Raw genomic sequence first — 25,060 nt, 5'->3', positions numbered from 1 at the left:
TCTTTTGTGTTATGTACAATAAACTTTATTAAACTCATCAGTACATGTTTGATCATCATTCAGACAGCAGACTTGTAGGCTATTAATAAATAATGGATACATAGCCTACAAGCAGATGACAAATACGTTATAACAACCGTAATTAAACTACTAAACCATACCTGTTTCATCTCTATACAGCAATCTGACTCTGTAGGCATTATTGTCCGACTCGAAATGAACGCCGTTACTGAGAGTTTCTGATATTATCATCATTCCGTGAGATGAATTTTTCCTGACAGACTGAGCATGAGCTCATGAAGCTCCGCCCCCTGTGTCGTCCAGCAGCACCTCATTTGCATTTAAAGGGGACACACTGAAACGGCTCGTTTTTCTGAGCCCCGGTATGCTGTAAAAAATGATCTGTTGGGTATTTTGAGCTCAAACTTCACATACACACTCTGGGGACATCAGAGACTTATTTTACATCTTGTGAAAAGGGGCATAGAACGGGACCTTTAAGTCATAGAGACTTAAAAATTTGAGGGCTGGTAGTACTCGCACTGTCTACAACGTCTCCAAAGCTCGCCCCGATCGGATTCAATCGTCGCCCTGGCTAAATTTTGGGGTATTTTGGATTTAAAAAAAAAAAAAAAAAAACTTTCATAAACTAGTCCTAGGTTTTTGGCCCGATCGGAACCAAACCAGCACAGCAAGATTCTCTGGGTTCTGATTGTAAACAATTATCAAAAAAAAGTTTGATGCCAAACATTCAGAGTGGGAGGAGCCACTTTTCCTAATATAGCTATAACTCGTGAACAGAATGAGATATTTTCCCCAAACTCAACGCACATATGTAAGAGCTCATTTTGTGGTTGTGTGAAAAAGAACGTGGTGACCGGCCACGTGGTGGCGCTATAACATGGAAAAAAACACAAAAATGGCTATAACTTCGAAACCCTAAGTCTAATTGGCTTGGAAATTGACATGCGGTGTCTTCGTCCAAGGTGCCAAGAATGCCTTTGAGGACATTCACGTATCTCAAAAAACGTGGCCGGCGCAGCCAATGAAGTATGAGCAGCTATAAGACAAGGTTGCTGGGCCTGTTTGACTCACGGCCCTAGAGACCTGTGAGAAATTCAAAAGAAATCGGCCACCAGGGGGGCGCCTTTGCGTTTTTTCATGTGAATAAAGTTGTATACAGTGCGATTTTTCACACACGCCCACGGCAATCATACCGCATGGTAGAACTCCTCATTCTGAGCAACTTTGCCTCTAGGACCGCCACTGTCAATCGAATCGTTCTTTAAATATTGGAGATTATAAAAAAAAAACTTTGGTAAACTAGTCCTAGGTTTTTGGCTCAACCTCGATAAAACCCCTGCGGCACAATTCTTGGAACTCTCAATAATTATCAAAAAAAAATGTTTTACTTTGGCCTTTGGATAGCTATAGCGGAGTCATTTAGAAAATAGGCATTGAAATATGCACAGGCCAGATTGGCCTGATAGGTGGGGTAATAACTGTTAAAAAGGTGTAAAAATTTTGTATTTCTATGGCAAATCCCATGAAAATGACCCTCTTCCTGCCTGATTTGCTTAGAACTTGGGTGTGCACATGACATGCGTCACATGATTCTAAAGAAGCATGGAGACTTTTATGGACATCAGGCCTAGGTGCCACTTTAACTGTTATAAAGGTGAAAAAAGGCTTTAAAATCCATGTATTTCCTTAGTAAACTACCTGTATTGGCTGTAAATGGTCTTTTCCATCTATGATCTATAAGCGATTACATGCTTGCTAAATAAAACAATACCTTTTTATGTGTATCCTTAAAGGCCTTAAAGCACTTGAACCCCGATAATCGCTGCTCGCGGCTACATTTTGAATTTGATGTTTGTATATCGATGCCACAATAATAGCATTTGGGACTTTCACCTTTGCCAAACTAGACTGAAGTTGAAAACAATAATATTGATACTGCAACCTGTGTGAATTATCATTGGAACGGTATACCTGAGGGCAGACCGGGCAAGGACTGGGCCATGGGGCGGAAATGAGGATGTATGGATTACAAATTGCTCAGAGCTTTGACAGCTTTAGAGACCAGCAGGAGCCTATCAGAGCAAACAGGCCGACTGTGTGGAAAAAAACTGCAGTCAATCACAAAACTCAAGAGGTTTGCGGCTGAGCCAAACCCCACTGAGGGCTGGAGAGCTGGAGACAGATGGATGTCAAATTTGGAGGACAACTGCAATGAGCCTATCTCTGCTCCCTCCAGATTCAATAGAAGGACTGGAAGGGGAGCTAGACATTTAACAAAAAGGGCCTGTACTAAGAGGATTATAAGCATATGTTTGGGATTAAAAAAGGGTACTCCGGGTCATTGGTACAATTCACTTTTTCACTGCTGAAATACAAGTTGTTCCAGAGAACACTGACAAGAATAGATTGTTAATCAGTATTGCTCCTAGAAGCTAAGCCCTGATGTATAAAAGTTTGCATACTACAACAGAATCTGTGCAACAAAAAGATGTTACAGGCTGTCAGTGTGAACAAGTTTGACTTGATGTCAGTCAAAAACAAAACAACAACAAAACAGCAAAATAAAATAAATGTGAAACGAAACGAAAAAAAAAAAAAAAAACTAAAGCAGAAATGAAGCCAAGAAACAAAATGAGAAATGAAATGAGAAACTAAATGAAAAACGAAACAATGAAATGAAATTAAATAAAAAATCCTCACCAATCCCTTTTGGGTGATCCTTTGCAGTTCTGCATCCAGTATTACAATGAGACAAAAATTGTCACAGTTATGTTCAGTTTGTTTACACGACAATGATTCTACTTAAAAATTAGTATTCCACGTAGAAACGACACCATTGTCAAAACGATCCTCATTCACACGGATCCTCGAAAAACGACTAAAAATGCTGTATTCTGCTGCCAGGCCTTTAGATGGCAATGAAGCACTATAGATTGAACACGTAATATGCATGTGCATGACGTCATCGTTTTCAGAGATTCGCGTTTTTGTTGTTTACACGGAGACCGTTTTCAAAAACGTACCCTTTGAAACAGGTTTTCAAAAGTTTGCGTTTTCAGGCACCCAAAACACTGTTGTAGTCTAAATCGCAAACATTTTTACAACACAAAAGTTTTACGTTTTCAGTTGAAAACGGTGTCGTGTAAACAGCCGCTTAGTTTTAATGGATTCAGTTTGTTTTCATTAGTCACATGTCTTCCTTTGTTTGATCTTTCCACCACTCCTTTGTTACCATGGTCACCATCATTATGAGTCTGTTTCAGCTGTGTATCGTTAATTACCTTTAATTGTGTCAGTACTTAAGTTCCTCCTCTTCCTCTGTTTGTTGTCCTGTCACTCTTACATTTAGTGTGTTGCTTTCCCCGTTTTTTTTGGATTCTTAAGATTAAAACTTGGTCTGTTTGCGTGCATCCACCCGTAACGGTAGGACTGCACAGTCCGAACATTGTCATTGAGCTTCGTTATGGCACTGTCCTGTTCTATCACCATATGTGGCAAGCAATTTCTTCTCTCTCGCTCTTTCTGGATGTGAGGAGCTTGAAACTGAGAGTTCAATGAATAAAAGATTATAAGCACAGCTTGAGTTTGAAGTCAGTTACCAACACTACCATCTGATAAATTGTAATCATAGCCCAGCATGCCTCAAAACCATGTTGGTCAAAGCTGTTTGCACATTGCTTATTAACTATACACATGAAATTATCTATTGACAAAAGTAAACATTTGGTTTTAGCACTTTAGTGCTTCTGTTGCAACATGAGTTCAGTGAATTTTGCTGACCACATTATTAATTGCTTTTTGATCATGACCTGCACATTTCAGAGGCATTCGATTATTTTACTATCCATGGCAAGCTAAAATACTGACAACAGTGAAAGTGTGCCAAATGTTTATGAAGAAATGCACATTCCCAAGAAAAGTTTTTGAAGGCCATTTTGTACATATAAAACATTATACAAAAGGCTCCTGAACATGTGCCTCAGAGAAGTTCCATGTACACTTGGAATTACTGCTATTTGCCCTGAAAAGCAAGCGTATAACAAATTTCATAAATAACTGAGTAGGTATTTACAGAGAGCTGGTGATTTTTTCTGCTACAGTATTCCACAGTAATCAGTTTCCCCCCTCTCACTACACTCCTCCCTGGAGGTTTAAAATGATTGTGGCACCTTTTCCTTTAACTTCCTGTGGTGTTTGTGGATGCTGAACATAGACCAACCTGATTGCATGGCAGTCTTAATGGGGCAAATGCATTTGCAGTGACAGGAGTGTATGTGCATGTGACACGACAGCTGTGCTCTCAGGTCCTGAAGAATTCAGGTACGCAACTACAATTAAAGATTTCCGTAGGCTGTTCCTGAGTGAGCCATTTTAAATCTGTCCCAACATTCATAGACAGATGGATTAAGGAATGAAAAATTAAGAAAACGTTACAGGGTAGCCATTAACCTTTTAATGACTAATTTCATATTTTACTTTGAATACCATTACAAGAACATCAATTCAATGATCTGTGGCATCTTTAAAACTGCTTTCAGCAAAAAAATGTTTTAGAACATAATTAAAAGAGAGTGAACAAAATTTGTATATATGATAAATAAGTTTTACATTCTTATTATGAAACTCAAGCATCAAAAGTATTTGCTGAGAAAGTATATTATTCAGTTCTCAGGAAAAATTATCTAATTAAATCTGAGAATGGAAAATAGCAGGTAAGTAAAGCAAATTTTCCCACACTCTAAATCTTCCCGATTAGAGAGAGGGCCATACAGGGTAATGATGGCCAAAGAACATGCTTGACTGGCACTGAATGGCACACTCATTTCCTTCCCATTACAGTGCATTATCCTGCAGGAACAGAGCCTCGTGGACAGAGAAGTGTTTAGTTTCAATCAATTTGTCGGTCTGGAAATGTAAGAATGGACTGACTCAGGTATCTCCTGAATGGTTTATAGCTTACTGCCCAGTTGGTCTCAACGTTTACAAGTCTGAGGGGTAGGTTTAACAATTTAAGATGTTTTCAAAGATGGATTTGAGTCTCCACAGTCTGAGCCGAACGCTATTTCAATCAGTCCTCTACCCTCCCAGTCTTTAAAAGGTCAGGCCAAAATCAATACCGCCTAACACCCAAACCAAGTGAGCAAAAAAGAAAAGAAAAAAACATGTAGCTGTCATATATTAACGTATTTCCAATTTCCATTCAGTCTGGTGTAATATTGACTTTATTATTATACATTAAAGCACATGCTGAGCTCATGCACTTTTGCAGGAATGATGCTTTACCTACAACCCTCCAGATTGCTAAAGCAGGTGTTCTGTTATATTTAATTCAGTCCCATCCGAATTTAGTAAACCCTATGATGCTCCTATTACTATCCGGAGATTATTTTAGCATACTGGCTTTGAATGCATCAGAAAAACAGCTGACCCTGGCGCTACGGCAGGAAATAAGTTTCTATTTTAACTTGGTTGAAACTGTATATTGGGTGAAAATAATACAACATCAATATGAATGCTTTCTAAATCCCCAAACCTATACTACATACATAAGTAATAGAGTACATTTAGTTATGAATACGTTAGATTACGTTTTATTGTTTTATGTGCATATTGTATATAGTGCATTCCAGAAACAATCATGCCCTTTGAATAACACCAGTGCATGTATAGCATTCCACTCATTGATTGCCGGGTGCCAGCCGACTAATGACTGTAGTGAGGTCGCCATGGATTGGCCTATATTTGAAAGGCAAATATGATACTGCCGGCCAGCTATTTGTGACTCCATAAAGAAAACAGCTAACACTTATATACCTCAGATGCCTTGTACTGTATTCAGGGCCCAGTGCAACAGTAATACTGCATGCATGCTTCAAACAGCATTTCTAAATAAGAGATTGCATACATGGAAGAGCTATAAAAAGAACTTGTACCAAAATATCAGCAAACATTAGAACTTATCAAATTTAAAAATCCCTCTAGGTGTATGTCATTTTATAATCAATAACCCAACAGAGAGAGAGTTTAAAAAAAGAAACTCATCTTAAATATGCTAAGAGTACTATTCTTTCAGGGTGGAAAACTCAGGGAGAAAACAAGGGACAACAGAGCCGGAGGAGCTGTCGTTCTTGTGTAACACTGAAAGACAAGTTCCTGTCTACTTTGCCCTGAGCGAAAACCTCAGAGATAGTCAGGTACTTAAGGGAATATGAACTAGGAGCATTAGCAATGCTAAAGATGTAAATAATGGGAACGTGTTGGTGGAGCTGAGTCAAAGGTTACAGTGCACTAACATCCAGTCTGAGTAATACTCACTATCATACTTCTAGCATTAATATCAAACAAACTATTCAAGCAATACCATACTGATTTTCTCTTGCAAATGTCAGGCCATGCCCTCACACAGTGTAGCTCAGTGGGTGAAGGTGAAAATCCATACAGGAGACATTATAGCTTAACTATAAGCAAACGTGCATAGCTTGAAGGAACAACAGCCCACACAAATCAGACAAACCCCGGTTGTCTTATTTAAGACTATACAAACGACCTCTCGGGAACATGAAATTTCATCTCACTATAAACTTAAAAGGGAAAGATCCCCCTCATGTTTCAAACCTGTATGATTTTCTCTCTTCTGTGGAACAGAAGATATCAAAAGCCATTTAGACAGAAAAAATGCATCTGACTGACATGTACAGTACAGTTTAAGTCCTCCACATGTCATGCTAACAAGAAACTGTGCTTACAATCACAGGTCGAAAGTGGTAGCTCCAATCACACTGAATTAAATGTTGGAAATTATGTCTTGAGAACAACGTATGCTTTGGCAATAGGTGTGATATTCTCATAAAAATAATCATTAATGAATAAATTAGGAATTAATTTAGTCATACATCAAACCCTGAATTGCATCGAATATTTATTGAAAACTGCAGGAGTGAGAACAATAAACACTAATTAACACTCTTTATGATAATGATCTACAGTTCACCTATAGGTCAAGACCAGGTTTGAAGTCTGGTAAACAAACATTGGTGAAGGACGGAAGCTGACGATGAGGTTTTTGGTTTAATATGTAAAACTTTTCAATCTAGTCAGGCCTCAAGGGGAGGCTTTGAAGTTTTGTTTGAGATTAAAACATGAGACATGTGCTCTTATTCCTAACAGCTCTATCAAGGAGTCGAGGCTGTTTTCAAAGGCACTTGAACTTGTTACTATAGATAGAGCCGTACTTTCAAAACGCAGCCTCTCTGAGCCAACCTCCCCGAGCATGGTTCATCAAAGTGCACCTTAATTACTTTGTGTGTACAGTAATTCAAAATAGAGAACATCTGACCTTCCCATGCACTTCTTCCGACTGAGTCCCTAGAGCTAGAAGTAAGCTTTTTAAAACTAGGAGTTCAAAAAACATAGAAACAGAAAAAGCCCAAGGGTAGAGAACATCAGGAAGTGAAAAGAGGAATGGACAGGCTCCAGACAATGTCTTTGCTTCTGTGCTTAGCCTGACAAGCAAACATTCACACAAAGCAGGTCTATCAGCTTCCTCTGAGAGAGACAACACTGAATGTAACACATGCTAGTACATATCTCCCTGACCTGGTGTTCCACAAATAGCTCTGAACAGTTGTACTATAGCTACTATTGGGCACAAAGATAAAGACTGAAAGCAGCTCTTCTTTAAAAAAAAAAGGTTACCAGAGGTGGCTGATATCATGTTATGTACAGTAGAAGTAGAAACAATTAGCAGAACTAAAGGACTATTTGTCATTAAGAGACTTACAGGCTATGTTTCCATTCCAGTCGTCAAAAATCCAACATGGGCTCACTGGAAAAAACGTGCTTCTACATTTTTGCGTATGTACCCATACATACAATTCACTTCAGTTTCCCGGTGAAATGAACACTAGTAGTGGCAGATTAGGCCAGATTATCAATTAATAAAGACTAATTTTTATGTGGTTCCTTGAACAAATATGATGTGTCGATCTCAAAACACATTTATCATAGTGCCTGATTTATAAACTACTACATTTTGTATTAACATATGACATTAATCACCACAAACACTCAGGTATGAGTTTTGTTAAAAAATAAACTAAATAATAAAAAAACCACACAAGTAACGAGAAATCAAAGATTTGAAGCTAAAATGGCATGGTTGCTTCAGCAAATGTGTTTGCTTTTGTTAACACTATTGGTTAGGTTTATGGGTAGAGTTTAGTGTAGAATGTACGTTATTTTCAAATGCGATAGAGAATGAACCATTTAGCACCCCTCAGACACTTTATTTCCCAACTGTGGCAATCCATACAACAATCATTGTAACAAGTGTTGCCAGATTCGCATTCATCGTTTCGGATAAAAGTGAACGTGATAAAAGCATGACTCACTGGACATTTCATTATGCAAATGTTGTGAAATGTGCAAGAAGCAATATAACATAATTTTGCAGAAATGTCCCCACAGACATGTTTAATAATGAGCTTAGGTTATAAAAATCACAATATCATCGAAATAATTTGCAAAATAAAATAAAATAAAATAGCGTTTCCATCCTGTGAGAACAAAATCACCATTTCTGGGGAAACTGGTCCAGAAAAGGAAATTGAAGTTTTAACCATTGGGGAAGCTACTGTGTCTCTTTTTTTAAATGTATTCTTACCAAATACAAATTTAATCCACCTCATGTGAGAAGGGCATGTTTTTATGTGCAAGTTTAAAGAGAGTTGAAGTGAAAAAAAAGAAAAGAAAGGCAGTGAAGCGTAGTGCTAAGTGTCAGCACTAGCGCTGGTGCTGCCTAGCATGTGTTGCACGTTGGACAAGTCTCTGGACACACATTGGATAAGTGGCTGCCCTCCAGAGAACTCCAGGCATCTTACCCAGACCAGGCACACAAAAGAGCACAGCAATCCACTGGCAACACATCAAAGCACAGTACTGTAGTTAGAAAAATAAATCCTGCTAGCGTTTTTGTATACGATTTGGGAAGTTTTAGCACTGTGACCAAATACAGTGGACTACAAGCATTCTACTTGAGAAATGGGTCTCACAACGAGAAGCGTTGAGCCCAAAAACTATAACTTGTGAACCCTTGAGTCAAGTAGATTTTAAATGTAACTTTCAAAAACTCCATATTTACCCAGGGAACAAAAAGTCAAAACTGCTTTTTCTTTTCAAAGAAAATACATGGTGATCACTAGCTAGAGAAAAAAAATATGTATTTTATGTTAAGTCCCATCAGTAGTTTTTTTCCCCATCTCACTAAGACAACAAGGATTACCACCAGAGCTCCCTAATATATTTTAAAATAAAATAAAATAAAAATATGCATGATACTACAGCTCTTTATTACCTTAATTAGTTGTTCCATGTTTTCACTAACACTTGCATTAAATGTTACTGTTGCTATCTAAACTTAAGTAAAAAAAAAGTAGTTCTACCAGAGCCAAACATTGTGAAAGCCTGTGTCACTCTGAGAATGTGTCTTTTGTGATGAACAACAGGAAGGAGATCTATAAAACAAAGCAGTTGATTCTGAAAATCCATCTCCTTTGTATGATGACTTTTTATATATTGTTGTGAGGAATGTGTAAGATAAGTATGTGCAATTGCTAAAAATCAATCTTTATAGTAAGACAAACTGCTTGAATCTATATAGGACAAGCATCATGCAATTGAGTGAAATAGCGCTTGGAAACACTATACATCAAGGAGCAATTCAGAGAAAGAATGGCACCTTCTCAAAGCAACTAATGAAATCAAAGCCAAGTCAAAAGTATGGACAGAGCCAATGGTAGACCAAAATCTAGAATTTTTTTCCTCACAGTAAGTCCTGGAGATCATGAATTGGTTTTATGGACAGACTTTGAGGACACAAGTAATGGGTCTCTGGCATACGTGCCTGGCTAACACATCTGAGAATGCCCTAACTCTTTGAACCTCGGCGAAAGGGAAGAAAAGCACAAATCTTTGGAAGACAAGCAGAGTGGATTGTGAGGATGATGAAGGCACAGGTTTTGGATCAAGGTCAGCTCCTTTAGAACACAGTGAAGGGTTTCTAACAATGAACGCATTCATGGTGACCAGTCGACTCACTGTAGCAGGATTTCGCACATAACTCAGCCTTGCCATCTCATTGTGTGGCGCATAGTAAGTTTACGGTGACAAAAGCCTTTCCCTCTTTCTGCCCCCTGGGACCCCCATCTCTGGCACTCACATCCCTATTTAAATAATCTGAATGGAAGCAACAAAAAGTGCCCTGGTTCACCACATTTGGCTAATTTGGAGGATGCACTCTTGTTGTTGTGATTCTTTGAAAGATAAAAACATGGCACTTGTAGCAATAATGGAATTTGGTATGCCATGACAAGTCATAAGTGCTGCAAGGTCTTATTAAAAAAGGTAATGCACATTACAAGGTTAAAGTTTAGGTCATTTTAAATATGCTCCAAACGCAGAATGAACATTTAACTTTAAACTTTAACTTTAAAGTTTTTTGGCCTGGTTTCATGTTCATCACAAAACATCTAAACAAAAAGAATGTGCTGGTAAAATAATATGCAGTGATATGCTACACTTTCTCCAGATGGGACACTAAACAGATGTTTTTTAGTGATTCTTGCATACAGGCTGAAGTAGAGGGCTGGTGGAATCTCTCTAACCCCCTTCTCTTTGTTTAGTTGGAGAAAAAAAACACTGGTTACCAAACATTTAGTCTTGTCTTTCTCCTGGGGGGCCAAAAAGACAAGGCTTTTGTATATGGCTTAGCTTGAATGCCTCTGGTGCTCATTAATATGGCTTTGTCATGGCATGACTCTAGGGCAGGGGTGGAATTGTCAAACCTGTCTGATTGTTAAACCTTGACTGAGCTCCTGATTGACCATGACTCCCATCATGTCATGGTGGTATTTGTGTGGATATTCAAAAAGAAATAAAACATAAGAAAGAGATACAATATACAATATCCCATGAAATGCCAATTCTTTGCTAAATGCTAAAACTTTCTTAGTTGCCTTTGTTGCCAATAATTGAATCCTAAAATGAAGAGAAACAAGTAGGAAATGTACGTGGTCACTTCTCAAAGCTCTTGGTACAAAACATCAGACTACACAGTTGTGCCACAGCTAGTTAAAACATTCGGTCTTATTACTAAAACTAAAATAATTTTCTTTCAATTTACAAATTGTAGTATTATTTCAACCTCAAACAATGCTAGATTCATAGGGCTGTATATATATATAAGCAACTATTTCTTAAATATCGTTTCACAGCCCTAATATTTTCCAAAGTTACCACTGAGGTTCTGAATTAAATGTGTCACAATAGTGTAGACTCTCACATGAATTGTAAGTTATTCCTAAATTAAACAATTGAAACATGCTCAAACATACCAAAAACTGTTTTTGATTATGTGCTTGGAGATGTGTTGACAATTTACAACAACTTAAAATAGTACCAAAGCTATTGAAAGAAACTAGCTCATAATTAAAAGTAAATTGAAGTGAACGTTTTGCAGAGACAGCCCTCCTGGAACAACTTGTGGTTACATGCCTTGCTCAAAGACGCAGTACTGATGTTAGGAGATGTAACTTTCTGATTTATAAGTCACTCCATAACCTGACCCACTGTTTCTATCAATGTCATTTCATAAGAGTACAGAACCACTTTACCCTTTGACTCTAAGATCCTATATAATATATCAATCCAAACCATAAACAGTGCAGGAAAACAAGGGAATACTGCATAATTTGTGGATTTAGGTTGAGTACATATTTAGCATGGCAGTGGACATCTTATCTGTCTGTTAAAGATTATGATCTCTTTAAACAAGTGTCAGTCAATGCAATAAAACACTTGTATTCCAGAGGGAGTGTGCTCAATAAAACGTGCCCCTTGACTGCTTCCACCTGTCCACCTCCTGACCCATTCCTGAATGACTGGAAAAACAGCAACACGGCCCACTTAAAGGTCAATCTTCTACTCTCTGGGTAAAGTGTGTTTTGCTTCACAGATCTCAAGATCACATTATTCATTTTTCAATGTTAAAATCTCATATCCCAGCTTAATATACCTAGCCTAAGTGATTTGTTGGTCGATTCCCCCCAAAACACTGAGTTAAACCAGTCAGAAACGTCTGTTTAATACAATTAACCCTAAAATGCAAATGTTATTTTTAGCCCCATTCATCTTCTAGGAAAATCTGTGTCTTTTTAGACGCACATATGCATTTTAGGGTTAAAAAGAATGAAAACTTTTTTACTTTCGACATTTAAAGCCAACACCAGGGTGCTTCTATACGGCAAACCTCCAACGTGATCAGTGCAGTAATGTACAAGCATGGTTAATGGCAGAGACTCTGTGATCCTCACATAATGTAGGATGAAGTAGAAGTGGGTGAAAGCTCTGCTCTCTCATTATCACTCCCTTTCCATGGAACAGTTGTAAAGAAACACTGGGTACCAAAAGCTAAATCTTACCTCAGGGGGGACAAAAAGAGGAGGCTTTTGTATATGGCTTATCTTGAGTGCCGCTGGTACTCATTAATATGGCTTTGTTTTGGTATGACTTAAGGGCAGGGAGTGGAACGTCTGTCAGGTTGTTAAAACCAATTTAGGCTCTGAACTACTGCTTGACCATGAATGGTGAATGTTTCTTATGTGGATACCCTAAAAGGGACATTGAATAAGACATCTCTATGACATTGAGGTAAAGTTAAACAAATTCGCATTGAAATGAAATGTGTCCGTTTTCTTGCACCACTGCTGTTGAATCTACAGCACCACATTGATATAAAGCATTATAATTAACAATAATAAGTTGTGAATGAACTGCAAGTTATGTCCATTTCAAAAGTTTTTTGTGTCTATGTACTGCCGTTCACAAATCAGAGGTTGGTAAGATTTTTAATATTTTTAACTGTTTCCCCGCCAGCACCAGCATTTTTGATAATTTTCACAAAATTTTCATGGCCTCTAGAATATTTTGTTGCATGAATATCTGAACATACAATGTATCATAAGAAAGAACAGAGAACAAAAACATTTTATTCTAGTTTCATGCATTCTATTTTTATCAATATTTGTAAGTTTCATTAAAAAAAGCAACATTTTGAACAAAAAGTTAAGAAAATTGCGAATCTGTCAAATATTTTTTTTGGATCAGATTCAGAACTATGATCAGAAAATGGATCAAGTAGATTGAGTCCATTAAAACCCCCAAAGTTAGCACAGTTGTTACCTCTTCGTAGGTTGGACAATTCATTTTGTTTGATTTTTATGTTTAATGTTTATGATCACATTAGCTTGTGCATAAATAATGCTTCTTTTGCTTGTTTCTGCTGCTTCTTCTTCACTTGTATTTGGATCTGGAATTTCTGCACCATTTCAGAGGATGAGTAATAGGCCCCTACAGTATAACAGTGAAAACAATGGCGGGAAAGGAGTTAAAGTCACCATGAAATCAAAATTGACCCTTATTTACTTTGTTAGCGCATATTACTAGTCTTGTGGTGAACAATTAATCCGTGCAAGTTAATACACAGAAAAAAATAGTTTGCAGTGGTAATCTTTTCAAAATTATAAACTTTCACTCTATGATGGTTAAATTTAGCAGTTAGCCTTATCCGCGAATCACATGCGTGCCAAACCGTGGGGCCTGATCCGTACAGATCACGGATTAACTGCGATCCGTTCCACCCCTGACTGTAACATTAAAAATATCTTTGTCACTTTTGATCAATTTACGCTTTCTTGATGTATCAATCAGAATGAACAATTTCTTAAAAAAAAAAATAATAATAAAAAAAAAGAAAGAAAAAGAAAATTTACTGACCCCAAACTTATGTATGTATGACATGACTCACTAAGCTGCTCCATGAAAGTATTTGAAAGGAATGACACACCTGGATCCCACCTGGATCAAGCTTATCAAAGTGAACGTGTTGTCAAACTTACCCAGGAGAAAAGAGCACAGTAGTTATTCATGGCTCTGTCAAGCCTTGTTCTTCAGCACTCACTAGAGTGAAAGCTTGAACGCTTTCACTGCATTGATCATTTCAGCAACATTTTACTTCAAACACCTCTTCTGCACAGAGAAACCAAGTATATCAAAGTAAAACTTCTAACAAGGTTTTGAATCTTTGGTCCCCAACCATTATTTGAACTACTCTATGAAGCCCTAAAGCAGGTAAAGGAACGGAAATACAAATCTTCAATAAATTAACTACATTTCCCATAAACGTTATCAGCTTCCCTTTACTGCGTTGATCGTACAAAACTGTAATTTTCGCCCATAGCCTGTAAAATGACAAAACAGTCAAAGCTAATGACAGATCAGCACTTCCCTCTGAAAATACCTTGAAGGATTTCCTCCCCTCCCCTTCCGTACCTCTCTTTTTTTCACAATCTTTCCGCTGCAAATTACAGTTTTCCCCATTAAGAGGCAAAGCAGACTATCCAGGTGTTATGCACTACTAACAATAACTGTCATGGCACCTGAACAGAGAGAGGCTAAGTGTAGTGTTCGTTTGATGTTACTACGGATGACAGGAGAGGAGAAGAGGAAAAGACAGGTGGTGAGGCAAAGACAGCCGTTGGATAACCACAGGGAACGCAAAGAAATTGAGCATTAGCTGTCTCACAGCGCTGTCTATCTGTAAATCATTCCGTAGTACAGAGACTGGCCATTATTAGCCAACCCTCGACCGGGGAGTAAAGACAGGCGACACAAAGAACAAGAGCATTCCTTTCAACGCAGAGACATCGTGAGAGAACTGTGCCAAAGAGAAAGAGAATATCAAAGGAAAGAGAATGAATCTTCCATTATAGTCAGTGGCAGTGGGTTGCCTGAACTAGACAACTCATCAGCCTTAAAGAAATCTTTTATGATTATGATTACATTACAGACCTTGATGTTCACCTTGATGGAAAACAGTCAATTTGTCAAAGGAGACATGTTAAAGATGCATGTTAATACTAAACTGTAAAAAAAAAAAAAAAAAAATCTGCATTTGAGAAAACTCAAAACATGAGGCAACCAGCTTTACTTTTTTGAGTACACTCAACTCAACACCTGGAAAAATGTGTTCTATCAACTTAACAATTAAGGTTGGTATGTGCTTTCTTAAAACAATACTCTATAAACTCTTAAATTATTGTTTTAATTTGTGGATCCAAGTTCAATAAGCTTGTGTTTAAAGTTAAGCTGAGTATAAACATTACATAATAGTGATGTAGAACTTTCTTAGTTTAACTTGTGTGACAGTTTATTGAGAAAACTGATGGAAGAGACTTCAAACACTCTAATGCTGACTTGAAACATAACTTTAACAACAAATTATAATCAAAAACACAACATACAGAGCTAAAACACCTATTCATTCTGAATGAGAAATGCACCAAAATAGTGCAACATCGGTGGTCAAACTGGGCATGTTCAGCAGTCTGTTAGCTGGACTCTTACCACAAAAACTTGACATTATATTCATGCTGTTAATATTTTAACAATTGATGCAGGTAACCGATCCAATAATTATTTTTTTGGTAGCAAATAAGCAATATATTGGCAGATATTAGATATTAATCTACGTGAGATGTCGATCATAAACAGTGAAAAACAACTTTGGTAACACTTTAGTTTAGGGTCCAATTCTCTCTATAAACTAGTTGCTTATTAGAATGCATATTACTAGGATATTGGCTGTTTATTCTAGTAATTAGCAGTTTATTGAGGCAAAAGTCATAGTTTATAATTAGTTAATGGTGAGAATTGGACCCTAAACCCTACTTTTTCTTTACTATTCAACAGTCATTTGGCCACTGAAAAAAATAAATAATAATTGGTCTTATGATCAACTTTCTTTTAAAATACAAATATGAGAAGAAATTCCTGTGTGCCATGGATAAAAAATAATAATAATAATAATAATAATAATTTAATAATAATTTTTATTCAGAGAATTTACTAAATTTGGATAGCCAGAAATAATCTCATATTTAACAACCAATATCAATGCGACTGCTGATATACTGTAATTCCAAGTATTGGCGCAATTTGTCCTGGCTGGCCACTTGTGATCTGATCACCTGATACATAAATACCAGGTGTAAACAATTCCAACTTGTCTAACTTTATTTATCCCATTAGCAATGTGAAAACTGTGGAGGGGAAAGCACAGTTCCAGTGGGTTTGGCTGTTGAACTGAGCTTGCAGGTGATGAGCTTTGAACTGATGAGATTAATTATGCCTGTGGATCCCTGTGTGTGGAGGGCGGTGAACAATCAGAGGGGTTTGTTTACTTTGCCTGACTGCTACAAATGTAAGCACACTTTGCTGACTCGGTTCCGCATAAGAAAGAGGGTGGAGGCCATCTGCTATTTGCAGCAGACAAGATAAAGAATGCCTGTGTCTAAAGGGAAGGCAAAAAGCACGACCCCAAGCACATGTAATTACCTTCTATTAATATACCCACAGGTTTGTTTGTAGCATCTAGACACGACTGAGAAGCAGGGGCTTCGGGGATTAATGAGCAAACCGCTGCTAAAAAGACCCTCTGACTTCAACCCGAGCGAGGCACAACTAGTTCAACTGAGGACAAGCTTTGATCTTAGTTCTTTTTTTTTTCCCAAGACAGATTGTGTAGCTGAGCATTTAATATCCTAAACTTTGAAAAGTTTAATGGTAAAAGAAAACTGGAGGAATCTTCATATAAAATGTGGATATTAAATACTTCCATACAATTAGCTAGTAAGTGAGCCAAAGGCAGTTTACAAATCACAACAAAGAGAATGATACTGGTTAATTCCCTAATGAGTTCAACTCGTTTTTCTGCTACAGTCAGTCACACATTACACACTTCCTGTCGAGGTTTGACCCTCACACTATAGTGTTGCTTACAAAAAGGTCCATGGTGTAAAGGTCAATAACCTTAGCCATCACTTAACCCGCCTACTCCATTGTGTTGATATGAACCCCCCACGTCTCTTTAATTCTCATCCAACTCTTAAAAAAACACCCTGGGAGTCTTTATGATAGGGGAGGAGGTCTAACGGTTCCTTATGAGATAAAATGTGGAAATTAAAATGTATAAATATAGATTTAAAAACAAAGTGAAATATACTCAACCGTTCAAAGGTTTGGAGTAGGTTTATTTTTTTAAAGAAATGTATACTTTTATTCTGTAATATCATGGTTTCAACAAAAATATTAAGCAGCATGTTATAGATGTAATATGTAATAATGTTTCTTGAGCTCCGAATCAGCATATTATAATGATTTCTGAAGGATTGTGTGAGCAATGGCTGCTAAGAAAATGCAGCTTTTCCATTACAGGAAGAAATTGCATTTTAAAATATTTTAAAAGGGAAAACAGCTACTTTAAATTGTAAAAATCTTTCATAATATTACTTTTTACTGTAAATAAAACAAAGAAACAACTAAATTCCTGGATGAGCATAAGAACTTGTGAATGGTAGTATAAATTAATAATTGCGAATGCAAGACAACTCAGATTTTTCTAAACAATTTCATAAAAAACTTCTCACAAAATGACCAAAATGACCAAAACGCCCACACTCCATTATATAAACAGTGACAATGAATGAACCCTTTTAAAATGCTTCTGATGCTTAAGACAATGTCACAAGTACAGTATGGTGCAATCAATCTAAAAGCTCAAAAGAATTGAACACATTTCTCTTCTCTCAAGTATCAGCTGCACTTCGTAAAAGCCAATAAACCACCTTATCAGACCAGCAAAGAAATATATCATTACAGTATACACACACACACACACACACAATGCAACTCATAATACATATACACAATTATGCATCCGCTCAATGTTTTTACCACAACAAACTTTAAAGACAATGTGAATGACACTAAACGGTGTAAATGATTGACTCTGAAATGTTTTATCTTTTGATTGCAGTGCATATGTTATCCGTACTTATATTTAAAGACCAATCCCGCTATTAAAGGAGTTAAAGTTGAATTATGGAGCATTGAAAGAGTCTGTCGTGTGTTTGCTTTCTAATTCCCCACCATTTAAAATGGGACCTGATGATAAGGGGCCATTCATGAGGTGGATTAATATTTCCACAACAGACACCAGTTTCCACTCAACACTCTGAAAAGAAGCTTTGTAATAAAATTCCAAGACACAATCAAGATAAGAATCTCGCACCTTCATTTTTATCACAAATCACGGATAAATTACTCTCATAAATGCCAGCCTGGATTGAAATGATGCTGATTATAAGCTATTCGTTTTGTTGCATGAACCTCCCAGGGGCTTGCCTCAAGTTAAGTTCATTATCAAACGCTGCTAAAGAACGTGGAATTGGAAGATAGTTTCGTTGGCTGAGGTTTGATGTTAGATCCCCTCTTATCAGTTGGGACTTTTGCCAAGACCTGTAGATTTGATGTGTGAAGATCTCTTTGTACCAACATAACAAGTGCAAACTGAGTCCCGACGTCTTGTGCGGCAGGCCACACGGTGGAAGCTTTGTTTTGCCACTGAACAGGAGAACATGAGCAAAAACCAAAATTAGGCACTTGAGGGTGGAGAAAGCTGGAGCCTGTCTGGCTGTCTTTCCCCAGGCTACCATCTCTCCGCACCTCAGTCGTTTCACCTCCGCTTGTCTCCATGGAATTCACAGAGGGGAGTCATGTTTAAAAACACAACAGAAACAATAGCAAGATGAAGTCACAGATGTGCAGACAACCACACGGAGATGCTGAATAACCTCTGACGTGAGATTTTCCAAAAAGTTTCTCATCAAGACTTTATGAGTCTTTCACCCTCAAATTGACCTTTGAAATTTGCCCTGTCAGTTCATCTTGCACTACAGTATTCCTCCATTTCTGAAACCTCAAGCTTTTGGTGGATCAGCATGGGATGAAATTGTAGTGCATGAAGTGTTGAATCCAAATGTCAAATTGAATCAAGTCTGAACATGTATTATACTTACTGCCAGAGACTGCACTTAAGGGAGAGCGACGGGTAGCCGAACTCAAGAGTTATCTTCTGGAGTGCATTGCAAGAACTTTCTCATGACATCTCACAGTATGCTGAACTCCCAGCTAGAGTAAAATTTTAATCTGAGAAAAACCAAAACTCAAACCACAGAAGCCTTAGGTAAAAATTTGCTAATTTGACAAAACCATCCATCCATCCATATCTATATCCATCTACATTCAAACTTCAAGGCTTCTAAACAATTTTCAAAACTTTCAAGCCTCTGTCAAGTCAACATTCAATGTTTGTTCGACAAACTTTGCTTCTTCTTTTTTTAAACCTAAAAACCTTTGTACTGAATTTCAATTCACTTACATTCTTCTTCCTTGCATTCCAATCTGAATTGCAGTTCTATATCCTATTTGCTACCTCAATTGAAATTCAACTTAAATTCAGGAATTCAAAAAGCAATGCAGTTCAATTCTAAATTGAACTCACCCTTCAACCTTCATCTCTCCTATCTGACAAATAATTCACTCAAAAATTAAACATTTGTCATCATTCACTCACCATCAGTCTGTTACAAACACATAATGTCTTTCCTCTGTGGAACATGAAAGTTTTTTTTTTTTTTTTATACAATGGAAGTCAATGGTCACCAAAACTGTTTGGTTACCAACATTCTTCAAAATATCTTCATTTGTGTTGCGCAGAGGAAGGAAAGTCATGCAAGTTTGCAATTATGTCTGTTTGGCCATCATGGCCACAAGTAAGGTAAAATGTGCCTCCGTTTAACTTTTTAGGCGAGAGAGAGATTGCTTGGAGAAAATGTTCTTGACCACATTTCTAACATAAACATTAGACAAAAGTTAGTTGTTCCTGTGAGGTCATGTTTAAGAATGCACACTATACCAATCTGTCCACAGCAATAGACAAGATGCAAACACGCTTCAACTTAGAGCTGTAAGATAATCACTTTGAATGAACTGAGGAACAAAAGGCGATGACCTTCAGACAAACAACTCAGAAAAGGCACCATCAAGCAAGAACTAGCTGTTTGCAGAGGTTTTAGACAGTTCAGGCAGTCTGGCGTGCTTCTCTACTAGTCAAGCAGGGTGTTTGCTTTAAGCAAATATCAATGTGCATGCTTGAAGAACAAAAACTGTGCTCTAAGATATTCCTGGATCCAGGAATTTAAAGACTGCTAAGCCACTTTTTAAAAACTCCCTCTGTGCTCTGTACCCAAATGGTTTGTCATATTGCTGTTTAGCTTGATAAGTGGGACAACATTGTATGTGTTCAATGGGCCAGAAAGGGGATTAAAGCCAGTTTGTTACCTAAAGGCCTGCTGGATTACCCACAAAAGCCATGTGAAGTTATCCACAACAGAAAACCCGTGGAACTAACTGACTTATTAATGTAGCAGCATGAATAAAATCAGGCCTTGCCTACTACAAATGATATCCCGCCCTTTTTGTGTGACTAAATAAAATCCAACAGTGAATAAAAAGGTTTGTGACTGCTTCCAACAGAGAAGATCAATTCTATGAAGTAGATACTTGTCATCTTCATGTTTGGATGCATGTTTCACAATCCCATGTAAAAGTCTGCAGGATTAGGGTTCAACTTCAGATTTAGTTGCATTGAGACATAATGAAACAGGTCAAGTATTAAGTGACCTGTATCGTTAAAACAGATTATGTGAAAATCAGAAAAACACAATAATGAGGCTTAAAATGGGGAGAACCTCCACGAGCCTTGAGGTCATGAAGCCTAGGGCTTTATCCTCTGGCTACCACACTAAAAAACATCATGGGTGGGCAGGGTGGCATGGGTGAACGGGATACTCTCTATTTAACAACCCAGCACAATCGTATTTACATTGCATGTGATCTATTTGTAGGTAAAATTGCACAATAAAACTCCTAAACAAGATATAAGGATTTTTATTTACAAGACAGTATTTCCAAATTCCTCAATAATCTTCAAATATTTTACTCCAATTAATTCCTATTTGATTTCCAAGAAAATTATAGATATGTTTTAATGAACTAAATACTTTATTTTAAACCAATCAAACAGCCAAAATCTGTCATTTAGGGGTCTGTGTTTAGACAGTTGAATTCTTGAGTTGCCCTACATTTCGATTGCTTGGAGGCGGACTACTTGCAACGCAAGGAATTTGTGCTCCAGGGCACGAGTGATATGTTTAGATGTGGTGATGTACCTTATTCCAGAATGTGCTGCTGAATAGAAAGGGTGAGAGCTATTGCAATGGATCTCATTCATCTTTATACTATATTCATTGCAAGGACTCTTCACAGCAAAAATGCACAAAACTGCTGTTTTCTGCCACTGTTTGCTAAAACGAAATTAACACCCCTGAGAAGTGTCATCTGTCAAATGATCACCTGCTGTTTTATTGAATACTCTCCGCTTTTGAAGGCTGAAGTAGCAGAGTTAAAAATAATGATAGAAAAACTTTAGACCAACTGCCAAATAACTCTCAACAGGCTCTTCCGATTACATCTACATGCTCACCTTCATGGCACTGCTACACACAACAACTGGTTAGTTTATGACACCATAAAAAAATTAGAAAAAATTAATATACAATAGTACCATTCAAAAGTACTTCGGTAAATTATTTTTTATTATTATTATTATCTTATGCACCATTTATTTGATCAAAAATACAGTAAAAACACAAATAATGTGAAATATTATTATCCTTTAAAATATTTTTCTATTTTAATACATTTTAAAATGTAATTTACTCCTGTAATGGCAAAGCTGAATTTTGAGCATCATTACTCCAGTCTTCAGTGTCACATGATCCTTCAGAAATCATTCTAATATGATGATTTGGTGCTCAGAAAACATTGATTATTATTATTATCAATGTTGAAAACAGTTGTGTTGCTCACTTGTGGAAGCCATAATACCTTTTTTAGCATTCTTTTTTGAATAAGAGAGTTCAAAGGAACAGCACTTATTTGAAATATAGATTTCGTTTTATAAATGTCTTAAAATTGACTTTTGATCCATTTAAAGCAACCTTGCAGAATAAAAGTATTTGCCTTCAAACAAAACTTTTACTGACCCCAAACCTTTAAAAGGTAGTGTGCACCTTTACTTTCCATCGCTATCATCAAACAAAGGGTTAAAAAGCTGACACAAAACACATAATTAGCTGAACTGAAGAAAGCTATACAAGTATACAGAATTCTTAATATTATTTCTAATACAACAAGAAATTAAAAAAACCAAAAAGACCAATTAGCTATACGTTTTGACAGGGTTTAACCATTCACTTAACTGGTGCTTTGATTTGTAACTTAAATCCTGTCTTTTTTGTCTTATATCAGGACACTTGGGCTCCTTGTCCAGGTGTTTTGGCTGACTTTTCTTTTGAACTTCAAAGAGCCTCTTCCTGACTCCCTCCAGCATGTCTCCACCTGCCCACGACTGTCTTTCCAACCCGCTCCCCATTTTCCCCACAAAGCCTCTTGAATCCCAGGAGGAGCAGAGTTTTAGGGAAAAATGCGCATACCATTCACTTCCATTATCAGTTCTCAGGGCAGTGAAGGAAGGAATCCTGCTGCTGTGTTTACACTGCTTTTAATTACTGTCATTACACAATAGCAGAGACCAAGATGTGTCATTATTTCCCATTAAACCATGAAGAAAACCTGTTGTGCACCACAGTTCCTCATATGAAGCTTGTTGTGTGAAGCAGGTATTTTCTCTTGTAATGACAAGAAAGTGTCTTTGCACTCAAAATGTTACTATTCCTGCAAGTAATCATGGATGAAGTATAAAATGACACACACACGTTAACATACAAACCATTAGTTCTGCAAAGGGAACAACAAAAGGGCAATCTCATCATTCACAACTGCAAAATGAATGGGAATCTGAGAGGTGTCTTACAATTTGCACTAAGCTGTAAAAGAGAGACCTGAATATAAGGTTTCTTTCCATTTCTCAAGGTGCACAATCTAGACCATCTCCTTATCAGCACCATTCACAAAGTCAGCACGTTTAATATTTATAAGGCATTTCTCCTCAAATATATCTGTAGGGACTGTGAGACCTATTTTTACTGATACTTTACTAGGCGACTCATTTCAATGTCAGTGCTGTGATAATGGGCAACTAAATAATTAAAGACACAATGTCTGACTTGAATAAATGGACCAGGATTATTGCTTAAAGCCCCAGATCTCAACACAAGTACATTAATGCTCAGAATAAAAGGGAGCGAAAACAAGAGGAGGAATGGATACGTACCGCAAACAATGCGCCTTGATGGACACATGCTCCTGTGGATGGAGAAAATGAGGTGAACAAGGGTGGAAGAGGATCAATACATCAGCTTTCACTAGCAGGCCAAATAACAAGTTCATTATTACTTGTGGACAAATGTCACAGTCATGGCAATCATGTGTCTGAATGTCTTGGACATTCATAAACGCCCATATCACCCAATTTGAGGGAACACAAAAATATTGTCACACAGTTCATTAAAGAGATGTAACGTTTTACTCTCAAAAGCAGTAAAGAGAAAAGGATGTCAGTCAACAGGTTTTAATCATTCTTGATCCGTTTTAAAAGTTTGACATTCATGTGCCATGTTAACAGATACAGCTGGGAACTAAAAGACACTTAATGCATAACAATGTAGCTAAACTGTATTCATTTATAGGCATCGGGCAAGGGAATAAATGTATTTAATATAGAAACTGCATTAAATTGCATGCAGATAATCGTGAAAACATGGTCCAGAAACTTTTTTTTTTTTTTTAAAGATTTAAGTAAACTATGTTAGGATGTCTATGTTAAGTTTTACTTCTCAAAGAAAGCCTACTTCCGTCAGGATACACTTTCATCTTGAAAACCAATAGTAATAATGTTGACTGTCAATCAACTTCTCAATAACTAGTGTGTTATAGTGAATTCACGCAAATGCATCACAAGTTGATGTAGGAAGATTCAGATAGAGAGATCCGTACAGGATGCGGACGCAGTTTCATAAACAGCATCACTAAGACATAGTCGTTCAGTTATTTAATAGTATAGGACTCTGTATTGCGCATTGCTATTTTATTGCATTTCCAATTTTCCATGCGCACCTACAGGAGAACTGATTTATACACATTTGTAAATCTATTTTATTCAACTAACCGCGCTTATTTGCAGCTTTTATCTATAGCAGGCAACACATTTTCAACTGAATTCTGTAAAATCACGGTAATAACACCAACCTTCTGCTCCGGAGGAGATGGTGATAAATCCAATTAAAACGGTTAGAAGGATCCAAATAGGACCCATATTCACTTTAGAAACTGTGTAAATCCAAAATGCTCAAAAATGCAATCGCTTAAGTTGAATGTGAATTAGAACGCATCATCGTTTCTTTCCCGAGGACTCGAATCATTCAGCAGCGCCTGAGCTTGAAGTCTTGCAGAGAGTCGGTCTCGTTACTGGGAAGCATCCAGTCCAGTGCGCTCTCCAGCGAAACTTCCTCACAGAAAGCAGTTCCGACACGAAAACCCTGCCTCTTAAAAGTACGGGGCCATAGCAAAGACAACTTGAACGCGAGTAATTACAGAGCAACACGCATTTAACGACCACTGAGCGTTCGAGCTGCTCTTTAAAGTGAGTTATTGGAGACACGACCAGCTGCGTTCACGAGTTGAGAAACCCCCTCCTCCGTCACCTCTACCACTGTGGGAACAAAACCTGTGGCCATCAAAGCTTTGACGTGGATTGGGTTTTGTGGTGGTCTTCTGTTAATGCGGTTTTTTTTAAATTAGGCCAATTAATTTATGTGTAAACATGCATTCCAAACTTAGAATAATGGAAATTAAATTTCGTTCATCAAAATTAAACGTTTAAAAACATTTGAATACTTAAAATAGTGGTGCACTTTAGGGTCAGAGATTCCTGAGAGTCACGTGCAGCAGCGCAATCTGATCCTTGGTTGTGCTCATTCACGGGCAAAAACAGGAAAGGAAAGACATTTGTAGAATTGAAAATTAATATCTAATCTTAAAATCTATTAGCACATCCTAC

At 37.3% G+C, this 25,060-nt stretch overlaps 1 protein-coding gene across 2 annotated transcripts in view; it reads right to left on the bottom strand.

Annotated features, from left to right (window-relative positions):
• The window catches only part of fras1 (Fraser extracellular matrix complex subunit 1), a 121,197-nt gene extending 96,665 nt beyond the window's left edge, over positions 1-24,532 (bottom strand). For both annotated transcript variants that reach the window (XM_081366311.1, XM_081366312.1), the window contains exons 1-2: positions 24,250-24,532; positions 23,276-23,307 (exon numbers count right to left, since the gene is read on the bottom strand). In XM_081366311.1, coding sequence (XP_081222437.1) covers positions 23,276-23,307; positions 24,250-24,316 — 99 coding nt within the window. In that variant the 5' untranslated portion in view covers positions 24,317-24,532. The remainder of the gene's footprint in view (positions 1-23,275; positions 23,308-24,249) is intronic.
• Between the last annotated feature and the right edge of the window lie 528 nt (positions 24,533-25,060).

The sequence above is a fragment of the Scardinius erythrophthalmus genome (genome assembly GCF_964197995.2).
Source record: "Scardinius erythrophthalmus genome assembly, chromosome: 5".
Lineage (NCBI taxonomy): Eukaryota > Metazoa > Chordata > Actinopteri > Cypriniformes > Leuciscidae > Scardinius > Scardinius erythrophthalmus.
The sequence above is the reverse complement of the archived record's forward strand: the minus strand, read 5'-3'. Positions and strand labels throughout refer to the sequence as shown.